Source organism: Aphelocoma coerulescens, chromosome 4 (assembly GCF_041296385.1).
Source record: "Aphelocoma coerulescens isolate FSJ_1873_10779 chromosome 4, UR_Acoe_1.0, whole genome shotgun sequence".
NCBI classification, from domain to species: domain Eukaryota; kingdom Metazoa; phylum Chordata; class Aves; order Passeriformes; family Corvidae; genus Aphelocoma; species Aphelocoma coerulescens.
The window spans coordinates 71,370,469-71,386,084 of NC_091017.1; the positions used below are offsets into that span (position 1 = coordinate 71,370,469).

Below are 15,616 nucleotides of genomic sequence, written 5' to 3' on the forward strand. Positions count from 1 at the left end.
GGCAACACATCACTGAAAACCTTAACTTTGCATTTGTACAAGCAGTTACATAGAGCCTTCATCAGGATGCAGAGTCCTTTCCCAAACAGTGGTTTATACTTTGGAATAACTTCAAGTACAAAAACATTTTCACTGGGGTGCTGCAGAGCATCTAGGAATTGAAAGGAAAACAGTATTGTAACAAATGTGATGGTGGAGAGAAGTAGGTAGGTAAGTGTCCTAAACTGTGTTTCAAAGGGACACCAGTGTTGCGAAATTTTTGCCATTGGATGTACTTCTTACTTTTCTTCCTGTCTTTATCTTATGTGTTTCTGTGTTTAGTAAGTATGGTACCAGAACAAATACTTGCCAGTGTGACTCCTGTAGCAGCTATTTATTAACTCAAAGGTAAATTTTTTTTTTTGAGTATGTCACGGCAGTGCAGTTCAGATAGACCTGCTCCTTTGTGTACAGATACATCTAATTTTTGTTTTGTTAGTTTTATCTTAAGTACATTGTGCAGTGTTGTTGGAAACTGTCGACACCATCTTTTGCCTAAGTAAGTTGTTTGTTTTTTAAAAACTTCTTTTATTGCTTCCTTGTGTGCTATTTCTTATCCCAAAAGTGCTGCAAAGTGCTTGACAAGCAAGGAGAGTACTTTTATTCAAAATAATGCCAAACCATAACATTTGCTTTGAAAAGCTTTGTGTGTGTTTGTTTTTTTCTCACAGATCAGGGAAACTGGTGAAAGACCCAGTAATGAGGAGATCTTAAGGTTCTCTAAACTGTTTGAAGATGAGTTGACACTGGACAATCTGACCAGGCCTCAGCTGGTGGCACTTTGTAAATTGTTGGAACTTCAGTCAATTGGGACAAATAACTTCCTCCGCTTCCAGCTGACCATGAGGTTGAGGAGCATAAAAGCAGATGACAAGGTGAGCCATTCTGAATAGGCACTGGGTAATAATTTTGACACATAACATTAGTGAGTGTGTGTGGATATATGTATGGGTTTTTTTCTGGGCATTTTCCTTTTTTTGTCTTTGTCTTGTTCTTGAGCTAACTTTGAGCAAAAAGGCTTGAACAACTTGAAATCATAAACGTCCTTATTTGTTAGGAAAAAAACGGACCTTTTTTAAATCTACCATTACTTGCAATGAAAATAATTATATCACAAACAAAAACGTTTCTATGAAGCTATAATTTGTAAGGGAGCTGATAGAAATACCAGCTTAAAGAGAAAGATGAGCCGTGAGTGGCCGTGCCGGAGCTGTGTGAGCAGCAGGGGCTGTTCTGTGTTACCGTAGCAGCCTCTAGTGGCCGTTGTAACACGCGGGCTTCTGGCTGTGCAGTGCCCGTGGTGCCTCTGTTTTGAGCTCTTACACGGTCAAATTTCCTTTCCATTGTGCAGATGATTGCTGAAGAGGGAGTTGATACCCTGACTGTTAAAGAACTGCAGGCAGCTTGTCGTGCCCGAGGGATGAGAGCTCTTGGTGTGACAGAGGAGCGTCTCAAGGAACAGCTTAAACAGGTATGGTTTTGCAAGACTGAGTACGCAGACCAAACTACAGTTGTTAGCACTGATGCTCTGATTTTTGTCTTGATTCTGAGAAGTCGTTTTGATTCTGTTCTCATTAAAAAAGATGGTTAAAACAGTCTTTCTTCTTAATAAGCTTTTATCACATGTACTTTGTAAGTATGTAGTAGCTGTGGGTTGCTGCCTTTTGACTGGACCATGATGTTTTTATGATGCAGATAGATACTTAGACTTAAACATACCCAAAATATATTTGCAATTCTGAAAGTTTGTCTTGCTAATTATTGTATTGCTCTGTAAAGAAGTTTTCACCGAGTAGATCAGTTCTTTGTCTCTTGGTGTTGCCTGGTTTAGGGGGAGGTCTGTTGGAACACATCCAGAGGAGGCCAATAATTTGATCACAGGGCTGGAGCACCTCTGTTATGAAAATGGGCTGAGAGAGTTGGGGGTTCAGCCTGGAGAAGAGAAAGCTCCAGGGACACCTTATAGCAACTTCAGTACCTAGAGGGGGCTTACAGGAAAGCTGGAGAGGGACTTATCACAAGGACATGTAGTGATAGGACAAGGGGGGTTGGCCTAAAGCTGAAGGAGGGCAGGTTTAGATGAGATATTAGGAAGAAATTATCTTCTGTGAGGGTGGTGAGACATGGGCACAGGTTGCCCAGAGATGTGGCCTCCCCATCCCTGGAAGTGTTGAAGGCCAGGTTGAATGGAGCTCTAAATTTAGTGGGAGGTGTCCCTGCCCATGACAGGGAGTTGGAACTAGATGGATGATCTTTAACCCAACCCAAACCATTCTGTGATTTTAAGATGCATGTGAAACAAACCACTTGTTCAAATATTCGTTCAATACTTCTTGAAATGCTTCTTCAAACAAAATATGCCTTCCTATATTTCATTGCAATGGCTGTAATTCTTAGCTGGTTATCGCCTGTAGTTCCAGTGCTGGGATATTGACTGATAAGAGGTGGTTAAAAAAAAAAAAAATTGTATTTGCTTTTTTGTGTGTGCTTGATTTTGTCTGTAAAAAAGAAAAAAACATCCTGAAGTTGAAGATTTGTTTTTTGTATTGCACTTACAGTGGTTGGATCTGCACCTGAACCAGGAAATTCCTACTTCATTGCTTATTTTATCCAGAGCCATGTATCTTCCAGATACCCTTTCTCCAGCTGACCAGCTCAAAACAACCCTTCAGACACTACCAGACAGTGCTGTAAGTATTGATGGACATAGTGTATAGCTGACATTCAGTGTCATGACTGAAAATCTATCCAGAGAAGTAGATGTTCTTCTCAGTCATTGCTTTGCCTTGAAAAACTAAATCATAGGTAGGTTTATTTGAGTGACCTTCAAATGCAGAAGTTGGGTTGTATGTGGAGAGGTATGAGGATAAAGTAAATACAGGGCAATATTGGATTACATGACAGCAGACAGTAATAGCATCAGAAGATTTAGAATACACCTTTCACTTGCAAAAAAAACAGTAAATGCTTCAGGCTATATAAAGACATTAATACTTGATGAAAATACATGACGTTATGTAGAGAGAGAAATTGTCAGAGTGGATTGTTGGTAGTCTTGAGAGAAGGAGAATGAAGAACGTGTATGATTTCAGGGTGAACAGTTCACATTTCCACTCTCAAGAAAGAGAGTCATCTTCTCTGAGAAATGCAAAAATAGGGTAACATTTGGGGGCTTTGACTTTATTCATTAGCATACCTGTACTATCTCAGTCAGGATATCTAAACTTACATTATGCAGACATATCTATATGTATATATACACGCTTTTATTAGACTGCTTTTGTTATTTTTAGGCTAAAGAGGCTCAAGTGAAAGTGGCAGAAGTTGAAGGTGAAAAAATAGATAACAAAGTGCGGCTGGAAGCAACACTTCAGGAAGAGGAAGCCATCAGAAAAGAAAATGAAGAAAAAAAATTGTCTGAAGCTGCAGAGAAAGCCAAAGAAACTCTTGAAGTTGCAGCCATGGTAGGTTCTGCTCACAACCATTGAGAAGTAAATGTCAAGTGATGTGAAAACTAGCATGTTTTGAGTTATTGCCTCTGCTCTGGGTATTGCCTGCAAGAAACTGGACTTTAAATCCACATATGGAAGATGTGAGAGAATATTAAAACTGACTGCAATGCAAGAGTTTACTCTGAAATGTTGTCTCAGTCTTACTTATCTTTGATTTCCTTCTTAATTAGAGCAGTAAGCAAGACTTCTTTTTCTTTAGTAAAGGTAGTGGTTTTGTTTGAGTTTTTTAAAAATTTTCTACACCCCATATTTTAAATGTTCTTATCTTTGGGTCTTTGTCATTAACCTGATAATGCTATTGTATAATATTTGATTGTAAAGCTGCTGTCCTGCTTTATTAGTGAATTAAGCCTCAGGAGCTCACAAAAGTAGTTCATTAAATACAAGTGAGTATGTTAATGTGAAACCACTCAGTAAGTTGCAGTTTTTTAACCTCTTCTCATAAAAATGTGTGTGTATACTTTGGCAACTATTTCTATTTTGACAAGTCATTCTTTACTGATGCTAAAACAGATAATGTTTTGGTGTTTTTTTTAAATGAAACCTAATGAGATGTTTTAAATTTAGAAGGCAATGGAACCAGCAGCAGATCTTGAAGCAACTGCTCTGCAAGCTAAAAAAAGCCAGGTGGCAATGGATACTGAACCAGAAGTGGCACGGGCAGGTGCAGCAGTGCACTCAGAGGCACTGATAGATACAGCACCAGTACTGGAAGGCATTAAGGTAATCTGGATAACCACACGTTTTCATACTTCTGAATGTAAAGAGTCAAAGCATCCATGTGAGAACTATGATATATTGTTTGTCTGTCCTTCACTTTTAGCTCCCTCACCACATTCTGTCAGTTGAAAACAGCTACTTAGTGGGTTGAAAATTCACCAATGCAGAAGCTGAAGTCAGCACAAAACATCTCAGAGCATCTCCTTTATCTATCTGCATTATTGAAATTAATATAATTTCAATAATATTTTATATATATAATATATATATATTATATAATTTGAGGGGCATTTGCATTATCTGTAGATGGAATGGCCCTGTGCATATTTTATTCTCAGCTTTTCAAGAGACAAGTGTACTTCACAAACTATGGATGTTCATCCTCATTTTCACAAGGGTTATTGAAAATAACCTGATAACTTTACTACAGTTCAACTTTCCAAACTTTACAATTTTTTTGGTGTAATTTATCTTTTCTCACACATAGTGAACTGTTTCTCCGTTGTTCTAATTGCTTAACCTAGGAATGAATGAAATAAAACATTCTTAAATTAGATGATCATTTAAGATGAGATGATCTAATAGCCAAAACTCACATAATCAATCACATTAGCTGAACTGGTGCACTTAAAAAAAATTATGTACTGTAGCAAACTAATTGCCTTACTATTTAAAATCTTTGCATTAGCCTCAAAATGACCTTGTGATAGTAGTGATGCCAAACATGGAAAAAGAATCTTGAGTTTCTCTTTTCTACTAAAAGACTGCAAATCTTGGAGTAAAATCACAAATGTGCCTGTCACTAATTTGTGTATATTTTCTTTTACAGGGTGAAGAAATCACCAAGGAGGAGATTGATGTGCTGAGTGATGCTTGCACCAAGCTGCAGGAACAGAAAAAAGCACTAACAAAGGAAAAGGAGGAGCTTGAGGAGTTGAAGGATGATATCCAGGAGTATAATGAGGTGAAGAATGGGTCATGGAAGTTCTTTTCATGTTCATGTTTTAGCAGAAATGATCCACAAATTTAAAGATTATCTTTCTTGGTTGTCTGTGTGTCTGAAGTTGGAAGCTGAGTGAATGAATTTTGTATGTGACAATGCAGAGCCTCATTTGCATAACATGTTCAAAGCCTAATTGTTATCACCGGAGTAGTTCCCAGCAGATGAGAATCCTGCTCCTGCTCTTGTTCCCAGGGTGACTGGTGGGGTAACAGGAGCTGACTGACTGCTGTGTGCTGCAGTTCTTTCTTAGCAAGTGTAGATGTCAGTATTACAGAAACTTCCAAGATAAGTAAAATGTACCTTATCCAGTCTTATGAAAGATATGGAAAATAACATTTAAGGGGTGCATGAAAAAGGCAGCAGTGTTAGAATTTATTGTTCTAATTCCATCTAGCTTTGTATGTCCCTACACTTGTATTTCATCTACAAATGGCTCCTGTCTTGAAATGCCGGTTGAAGTCAGTAGTGTCTGTTGTGAATTCACACCAGCAAAAGCTTTTCTCTCTCTTGACCTCATTTCTTTTAGGATTTGCAAGAGATAAAGGAGCTTTCTAAAACTGGTGAGGAAGAGGCAGTGGAAGAGTCAAAGGCAAGCAAGCGACTGACGAAGAGAGTGAACCGAATGATTGGCCAGATAGACAAAATTATTGTGGAATTAGAGACAAGTCAAAAGACAGCGGATATAAAGCTGGATGGTGAGGATGCTCCTGCTGGGTAAGTGACCTGGGAACACTGGATGTGTCTCTGGTTGTTCACCTTCACTCTTGCTTTTGTCTGATGTGTGGTTAGAAAAGACTTGGTGAATAACTCGTTGTTTAGAATGTTGAAATAATTGGTTTTAAAAACAAAATTAACAAAATTGTGCTGTAGATTTTCTCTCTTCTAAAGCTAAATATGTTTGAACTGATGAAGGAAAAAAGGATGTATATTTCCCCAGCTGCTAGTCCTGCAGGTGTTCTGAAAGTCAAAGTGTTCATTAGAATCTTACTATCTTGCTCGTGCCTCTGGCACTAGCAGGATTACAGGTGAAACCTTCCTTTTAGTCGTGCTCCTCACACAGTAATTTTTCCCTGTGCCATTGATTGAAAAGGTGCACAACAGTGTGTGAGCATGTCCATATTTGTTGTTATTTAGTAATAAAGATGTTAGTGAGGAAAAAAATTGCAAGGATCTGTGGTGTCTGGAGAAAAGTGCAGAAATGGGTCTAATGGAAGTGAGATCATTTTACACAGTCCCTTTCCAAAAGATTTTCTTCATTTCAATTTTTTAACACGCAGATTTTCAAAGAAAGATCTTTCCTGATAGTTTTGTTACAAAATTCATTTATCAACACTTATCCAGGTCTTGATATTATTGGAGAGTCTTTCACGCAATCCTGTGTTAAATGGTCATATACTGCTTGTTGCAGACTCTGAAATACCTGAAAACTGAGACACGAATTCTCATGTGATCATGAATGCTGTTATTAATCTAGTTTGTTTGCACCATTTTGTGTGATTCATTAAGAGAGTATCCCAGCTCCCAAAGAGCATAACTAAACAGAAGTAAGGATTCTGCTTTTGTTGCTTCTGAGCTCTGTGTTTTCCAGTCCCCAGGGCAAACGGTCATTTGTTGCAGATTTTGTGTTGTAATAGCATTATGGCAGCCATATGAGTGCTGCTAGAGAGAAGCTGTTGATCAAAACCATCTGAATTTGTAAACTAACAATACAATGCAGAATCTGCTTGTACTGAATGTAATTGTACTTTTTAATGGATGGTTTTCTGGATAATTTTGTAGGTGATTGTGGATGATTGAAAATTTTAAGTTTGAATATTGCTGAGTTGTCAAAGGCTTGTCTTCTAACCTTCAAGTTGGTGCAGTCATTATCAAGCCATGTCGAGGACATTTAGTGGCAGCTTGAGAAATGCTCCTTGCATGAAAGTCTGTCTGTGCCCAGAGGAGCTGGGACTACACTGATAAAGCCTTCTGTTCAGTATTTATTGGCTTCACTGTCTCCTGCATTTCAGCTGGATCTGTGCTGGACAATGCTTCTTTAAACTAGTAAAATACATAGGCAAGCAGGGGCTTTAGGTTGCAGCAGACAGACAACTTGAACTTCATGAGATGAGTGAGCAGAGAGTGTAACATCTGAAACCTGCTGGTCCTTCCTTCCACAGTGTCTGGTCCTTGACAGGAGCAAATGAAGCCGATTTTAACAAAACAGCTCAATTGCTCAAGTGATTAGTTCTCAGCTTTTGTTTTCCTGTGACTTATTGATTTTCTGTCAGCCAGCCTCTAAATGTAAATGGATGACAGAAACATGGCACTGCGTCTTTGGTAAATGGGGAGTGAGGGGACAAAGGGCAGTAGATACACAGCCTGGGAAATACAGAAACCTTTATTTCAAATGCTACTGGATATTTGTATTTGTTCAATAAAACATGTGGAAACTAAAAGCATGAGAGATTCAATGGAAAGATAAAAATCTTGCTGATCAGTAACTCCTTTTTGCTTTTTTGCATTCTGTTCAGGAGTATTAATAATCAATGAATAATTTTACGAGCATCTTGCAGTGTAGTAACTTCCAGTACTGCCTTTTGTCAGCCTTACTCCTTTGGAGTAATTGCTTGTCATGTAGAGTTTGTGCTTTCTCTTCAGGAAGAATCTCATCAGTATTGCTGAGCTAATTAATGCAATGAAACAAATTCAGAAGATTCCAGAGGAGAAGCTGACAAGGATTGCAGAGGCACTGGATGAAAACAAGGATGGCCAAGTCGATATAGATAATGTTGTTAAGGTAAGTTTGTGGACTTCTTTAAGAAAATAAGGCAAAGCATTCTTCAAACATTGGACCTGTTTTGACATAAATTTGCAGTGCAGTCTTTTGCAAGAGTCTTTACTTGATGCCAGTGAGGTTTTTCGTATGTATTATAGATCTTATATAACAGCATCTTGAGAATCTGTATGGGTATTTTGGCGGGAGGGGAGGGGAATCCATGTCTGTTACCCACATTACCTTTAAAGCTGTAGGTTTTCCTGTGTCTCTCTGTCAAGTTCTGTAAAATATGGTAATTTTGTTATTACTTACAAATGGGAGGGAGTAGAAGAACTACCACTGTTAGCAAAACTCTTGACATAACATCCATAGATATATTTCATATCAACACAAAATAGTAGCTTCTCTTGCCTCCTTGTATACTTTAGATGTTTCATTGAGACCTGTATTTCCTGTACTTGAAAGACAGCAGACCACCAGTTGTCTTTTAAGTCCACTGTAAATGGCCTGTGTTTGTTGCCTGATTTGTCCTATTTTCTCATTTTGCAGAACATTCTCAGGTTTTCTCTGCCTTTCACCTTCATTTTCTTGTTTCTTTTTCACTTGGTAAATGTAGATATGTCCTGAAACTTACTTCCTGCAAGCCTTCTGCTACCCGATACAGAACTAGCATTTAAACTATGGCCAGCTAGAAAATACAGTATCAGCCTTTTGAAACACATTTTTCCTCTCTACTGCCCCGTGATGATTATCTTCCCTATTGCTCTAAACAGCCGTTGCACATTTAGCAACACAGATAAAATGTACTTCTAAATTCTGCATATATTGCAGAATAATTCTAGGAACTTGAGGAGATATGCCAAGAGTACATTTGTACAAAAAGCTATTTAAAGGAATTTGGAATCATTTACTAGATTATTTTTTTCATTTGCTTTCTGAACAGCCCATCCCCTGTACCCTTAAGTTTTTCTGAATTTGTGCCTATCTCGTACAATAGGTCTTTTTAATAAAATAAAATTAAGCCTATAAATTATTGTCTTAAATACTGTTACAGCAGGTACTGAATCTCAGTTTTCCATTGAAACGGGTAAAATAAATGGGTCTGTTTTACTAATGCTTTAAAATGTCTTGGTGTGCTGCACACACAAAGGTCAAAAGTTCTAAGTCATTTAGTTTACATTTTAGCTTTTTTTTTAATATTCTGGATATGTTTGAGGGTTTGAATTTGTCTTCCATGTAAGAAAAAAAATGCTGTTTTTCTTGAACTTGAGAAATGAATACTTTTGTCATCTTAACAAAATTTATTATAGGAAAATGCCTCCATCATGTTAAAAACTAAATGCACTCTCAATTTCATTTTATGTTCATGTAGGTAGTAGAATTGATTGACAAAGAAGATATTGATATTGGCACCAGCCAGGTTGCTGAGATTATGTCCCTGCTTCAAAAAGAAGAAAAACTGGAGGAAAAAGAGAAAGCAAAGGAAAAGCATGATAAAGAAGCTGCAGAAGCAAAGAATTAAGCTTCAGAATCTGAAGCTAATCACAGTTGTAACCAAAATCTTGTATATCTTTCTGTGTCTAATGGCTTACAAATTACTTGAGCTTTGTGATTATGGGAAGTGTTTTGAGCTGATTCTGGTAATAAATCGTAGATACGTTTTCTGACATATGGAATGAAATTTCCGTTAGTCAAAGAAGTGATTTAGTGTCATTCCATACTGATGAAAACAGAATATGCTTCTTTAGCAGTGCTTCTGCCCACAAAAACATGTATTTGCACTCATTGTTGTGGTACAGTGATCCATTAAACTTGGAAGTTTGCTGTATAAATTAAGTGTATGTATCATGGAAAAATGTTTCCCATTTATTTTCTTTCGTCATTACATGGGGCCCAATCTTGCTCTGCTTCTACCTTTTAGCTTTTTCAGAATTTAATACAAGCTTTTTCTGTTCCGTCACAATATTACATATTTTCTAATCTGCTAGTGAAGATCCTGTGGCTTCAGTAGTTGCTCTATAGATGTAGAATTTTTTAAGCTAAATATCACTAAGCTGTTGCCTCACTGACAGAGAATGTGGCATTCTGATCACTTTTATGAATTCATGATTATTATTATTTTCTGTTGAAGGGAAAAATCAGATTTATTTTTCCCTAGAATGGAAACTTGGCATGAAGTTTGCTACTTATGGGTGCCTTAAATTTCATAGGACTAGGGAGTAGAGTATGTTGGTTCTACTCAAAACTCCATGAATTATTAAAGCATTGGAATCACAGGAGCCTTTAAAATAGTTTCAGAACACAATCTGTCACATGGTAAAGTGAGTTAAAAGTGTTTGTCTGAATAGCAGAATGAAAATAATCAAAAGGGAAAAATGTCAGTTGTGATCTTTTTGCATATATTTTTAAAAATGTAGCTGTATTTGTGTGCTTGTTTTTCATCTGATAATTATTTACACCATAACTAGTTCTCTTACCTCTCAATTTTCATCTCAGGTATAAAGTCATTAGCCAGGTATAGTTGGAGTGCATAAATATGTTCATCTCATGGGTTTGCTTACTGTGCAGTCAACAAGTCATTTCTGGTATTGCCAGCGTGCTGATTACATTACTGGTTTTCTAATTGCCTATAGTCACTGTCTTTAAATGTGTGACTACATACTGGCAGTAGGTCAAGGTTTTCCCATTAATATTTCTTCTTAGTAGTAAATTTTAAAGTTTTAAAACTAAAATACTAACTCTGGGATGTTCCATAATTCATGGTAGCCTAAATTTTACACTTTTCTTAAAATCTGTTACAAAATACATATAGTGTGGCTTGAACCAGCAGGGCTGTAGTTTGGGTTTTTTATTTTGTTTTTATTTTGCACCCAGTATTATAAAATGTATGAACATTCTTGATTTTGTGTACACTATAGAGAGCACATCTTACAATGGCACTGTACATGGTGATATTGAGGTGGGCAGTTAGTACTTAGTGCTTTTAGTCATAGTTGCATATTTTCATAGAAAATGTCAACTCCCGAGCATATTTCAGCATAATTTCATGTGCAGTATTTATCTAGATTGGCTAAATTATTTGTACAAACTTATTTGAAGTTAGTGGAACAAAAGAAGTTTTGACAGTCTCATGGCTTGCATGATATGGACCATTGTATTTAGTTGTTTCCAAAGCAATATGTACAGTGAGATGTACAGTTCTAGAAAAAGTCAGTGTCTAGTTCAACTATTGAGTTCATATTCTGTACAGTTTGCAAAGAAAGCTGCTTACAGCGAGATCCTTCTGGGAATGACTGTAATTGTATTTGAAGTGTAAAATTGCTGTGATGAAGCTGAAATTTCAAATCAGTACAGTCTTTATGGTTCATGGATCCCTAAACAAGGGGGCTGTTCTCTTCCTCATAAATCGAGATTACCTTGGAGATTTCAGCATGAAAGTCACTTTGTAGATTTTTGAAGGTCTGACTTCTCTAGGTGCTTTTTTTTTTAAGGCCAACGCTTGTATTAGATGAAAATTCAAGAATAAAACTGATTTCACAAAAATACAATCTAGAAACTAATTTTACATTTTATAATTTACAGCTAGAATTTCTGGGCTTTGAAGTACGCTAAATTTTTACAGTGGCATATTTTGAATTTGAAAACAATGTATAAGAATATTACTTGACATTCCTGAAACATGGTAAAGATAATCTAAAATTGCCTGCTACCTTTCATGGAATATCAAAAACCTAAGAATTGTATTCACTTGAATGCATGCAGATTTAAACCAGGAATATAGCAGAAAAAGCTGTTTTCAAATATTTATTGATTGAAGTTTTACAGAGCTTTAACTGGCCTGAAAGTAAATTGGCTGATGGCAGTATTTGGGAGTTTAAGACACTTTGCTGCTGTTCTGTGTTTACTGTTCACTTAAATTTTCTGTGGATTAAATAAGAAGGGAGCCAAAAATAGCTGATTTTTTTGTTTAAATGCCAGTCACAAATGCCAGCTTTCTACTGTGACCTAAAGCGATCACAGGACTTGCACACCAACCATAGAAAGGACTTTCATGGGGAATACCTTCCTTCTGTTGAAAGCAGGCAAACTCATGACAGCTGGACTTCAACAACACATGTTCTGCAAGCTTTAAAGGATTAGGAAGCCATCAGTGATCCACTTTTACCCAACTTTGAACCTCCCAAGCAGCTCTGTCTCTGTGATACAGGCAGCTGCAGCAGATTGGAATAGCTCCAGATAATGTGCTTAGTTGCCTTTGGTGTTGACCAAAAAACCAGAAGCTGTGGTACGTTCAGAGAAAGGATGACTTCCAAGTGTACAGTAACTGGTCAGAACTTATTCCTGAATGAATATTTAATCAGGAGATGTAAATATTTCTTTAAATAATTTAAAGGATATGCGAGATTCCGATGACTTTGTGACTTACACAGGCAAAGCCTCTGAGCTCAGACTTAGGTAATTGGTAAGACCATTGATGGGGTTGTTGCAGATTGAAATAAAACAGATTTTGACTATAAGCTATTCGGGGGAAATGTAAAACACACAAAAAGCTTTTTTAAAATTCCATTTAGCAACAGGAAAGAAAAGTAGAGTAGGATGCAATTCCCCCCTTCAAAACAAGTGTGTTATAGGACCTATTTTATGAAAAACTTGTTTCCATTTCATCTTAGCCCAAAAGATGGTTTTCACAGAGATTTTCATCACTGACTGCATGCTGTGAGAGTCAGTCTGCCTGCAGGTTAAGTGCCAGAAAGCTGGTTCAGTCAGAGTTTGTCAGCAGGACTGCATGCAGGTAGAGAATAGTCTCTTGCCAGGATAGTTCCTTACCCTTATGTAGGCTTTGTCTGGGGAAGAAGTTACATCTTTTATACAACTCCAAAATACTTGTAACTTTATATCTGCATACCTTGCTGATAATTTTAACTTTAGCTACTTCAGCATGTATTTAAATACTTTTAAATTGTTAATATCAAATAATTGGGTATACTTAATTAGAAGAATAATCCCATATTCTGTTCTTTGTATGTATTCCAAGTTTTGCTTTTCAGTTGATGAATTACAGCCTGTGTTATAAATTTAAGTTGAAAATCATTTGTCTGTGCTCTGAGCATTCTGGTCCTGTGTTTGCCATAACGCAGTAGAAAATTTTTATATTAACTGGAGCTTGTGTCCTTTGTTTAGTTACAATAAAAGTATCATTTTGAAACTTAATCTCTCCATTTTTTTAATGTTGGTTTTGATTATTTAGTGTTAATTTCTTGCTCTTCTGATGAAATGCCAGGCACAGGGCTGGATGCTGATGAGCTGTGTCCATGAAGGTAGTGTCCTGGGTGCTTTAAAACAGGATTTGGGAACATGCAGATGTTGAATCTGCTCTCTAGTGTAAAGTGTTTCAACAGGTGGCTGAAGACAACCTTCTGCCTTGACATGTTTTTAAAATAATAATAAATAAGCCAGGTTGAGTTGTAGATTTTTCCTTCTGCTTAAAGCCAAGTACCAAATAAAAAGCTTTAAAAGTGGCAGAACTTGTTCCTTTTAAGCTTTTGCTTTAAGAATTTCCTTTAATGACCCTTCAGTTAGGGTGAAAAGGAGTGGTGTGCCGCAGCATGGTCAAACTGACTAACAGAGGAATTGGGGTTTGAGTTTGTGAATTAAATGTGGACATTAGCAAGTGCCCTTGATCATATTTACCTGAATTACCAAGAAAGAGACTGACTTCTGGATCCACTGTTATCTTTGCTGAGATACATTGGTTATAACAGAGAAATTACACTCTTTAATGAATCTTTATGACGTATTTATAACAATTGTGTGTAATTGTTAAAATCTAAGGGAAAAATGGGGACCGCTCGTAGGTTGAGATAAGGCAGTTTACTAAGGCAAAAGCAAAAGTTTGTGCATGCAAAAACAAAGAGGAAAAAAATAAGATTTATTCTCTACTTCCCATCATCAAGTGATGTTCAGCCACTTCCCAGGAAGCAGGCTGCAGCAGGTGTAGAGGTTGCTCTGGGAGCCAAACACTGTAAGTAACAAATGTCCTCCCTCCCTGCTCCTTTCCTTGGCTTTATATCTGAGCTGATGTCACATGGAATAAGAGATACCTTTGGTAAATTGTGTCCCCTCCCAAGATCTTGCCCACTCCCAGCCCGTTGATGGGGGGAATGTTGAGGCAGTGCTGATGCTGTGCCAGCCCTGCTCAGCAGCAGCCAAATCATGGGTGTGTTATCAACACCTTTCCAGCTGCCAGTGCAAAGCACAGCACTGTGAGTGAGGGCTGCTGTGGGGAAAAGAACTCCAGCTCAGCCAGACCCAATGCAATTACAGACGTGGATTTGTGCAGTCTGCAAGTACCCACAGAGGGAATGGCAACTGCCTGCTCTAATAGCAGATAATGAACGTGTTGCTGTGACTTCACTAGATGGAATCATCCTCTGCTTCAGGTTGGTGTTGCAGGCAGGCAGAAAACTGGTTGGGAAAACCTCTGACTTCATGACACTGCGGTCTGAAAAGGATTAATATAGAAGCTTTATTGCAAACTATTTCGGTGAAATGTCATTTAGAGGGTGAACTCATCTGCATAGTGGTGGTGAGAGATTGATAGCCTTGTAGTTGTTTCATTGACCTGAGGCTTGAGATATCTGTGTTCAGTAAATGCCCAGTCTATCAATAATACATCGCTTGGCTCTTGTGCCGCTGTAACATAAAACCTCCTTGACAGTGACTGGGCAGAAAACAAGTTCTCCAGAGCAGAGTTTCTCTGTGCAAGGACCTAGTACAGCATTTTGTAGCAATAAGGCTTTTAAATACCAAATGCAGACAGTGACAGATCATACCAAGTAGTTTCTCTGGCTGAGGATTCTCACTTTTCTCGCTGCTTATATATTTGGTATTTTCTTGAATTATTTCTCAGTGCTGATGTGAGCAGGAGGATGTTTGTAGTGTGTTTCTAATTCCCTGTACCCTCTGTTCACTTCCACTTTTGTGTATTATCGGATATAAATCTTTCTCAGTAGTTAAATATCCTTCACAGGTCAAAATTCTTTGGGGGCTCATTAGCATGTACCCTTGCCAAGCCTTCTGTGGTTTGCAAGCATCAGTTTCTCTCATCTAGCTGGTGTAAAGGATTTCTACTAGGATAGAGATGGATCTAATGCAGATTTGCTGCATTCCATCTACTCTTTCTCTCTATGTATATTGGCAGAGCAGCCCCTTCATGACTGGCCTGATTTATGTCTCAGGGAATGCTGCAGCCAGCAATTTGAGATGTCAGGTCTCCTGTGCATGTTGGGAGTGGCTGTGGATTCTCCCTCCCTCCTTTTGTGTTAGCTCCAGCCCAAGAGCCATGCAAGCTTTTTCCTAGTATTTTCTAACTGCATTTTCAGGAAGATTAAGGAAGAGTTTCAGACTCTGTCATAAGGAGAGGTTCTGCAAGGAGCTGAAGGGCAACTGGGAGATGAGCAACAACAAAAAAATAATTACCAAAAAAAAAAAAAAAAGAAAAGAAAGAAGCAAGAGAAGTCTTAATAGTCTTACTAAATTAAGATGGGGAGTAACAATCATTTGTGCAGAAAACCTGGGGATCTC

At 37.7% G+C, this 15,616-nt stretch overlaps 1 protein-coding gene across 2 annotated transcripts in view; it reads left to right on the forward strand.

The window, feature by feature from the left end:
* Positions 1-13,243, forward strand: part of LETM1 (leucine zipper and EF-hand containing transmembrane protein 1) — a 28,688-nt gene extending 15,445 nt beyond the window's left edge. The window contains exons 6-14 of one of the 2 annotated variants that reach the window (XM_069014627.1): positions 711-914; positions 1,391-1,510; positions 2,598-2,729; positions 3,333-3,503; positions 4,119-4,274; positions 5,101-5,235; positions 5,801-5,988; positions 7,915-8,053; positions 9,405-13,243. In XM_069014627.1, the coding sequence (XP_068870728.1) occupies positions 711-914; positions 1,391-1,510; positions 2,598-2,729; positions 3,333-3,503; positions 4,119-4,274; positions 5,101-5,235; positions 5,801-5,988; positions 7,915-8,053; positions 9,405-9,554 (1,395 nt within the window). In that variant the 3' untranslated portion in view covers positions 9,555-13,243. The remainder of the gene's footprint in view (positions 1-710; positions 915-1,390; positions 1,511-2,597; positions 2,730-3,332; positions 3,504-4,118; positions 4,275-5,100; positions 5,236-5,800; positions 5,989-7,914; positions 8,054-9,404) is intronic. The other variant, XM_069014629.1, reaches the window with a different exon arrangement.
* Positions 13,244-15,616: the final 2,373 nt, after the last annotated feature.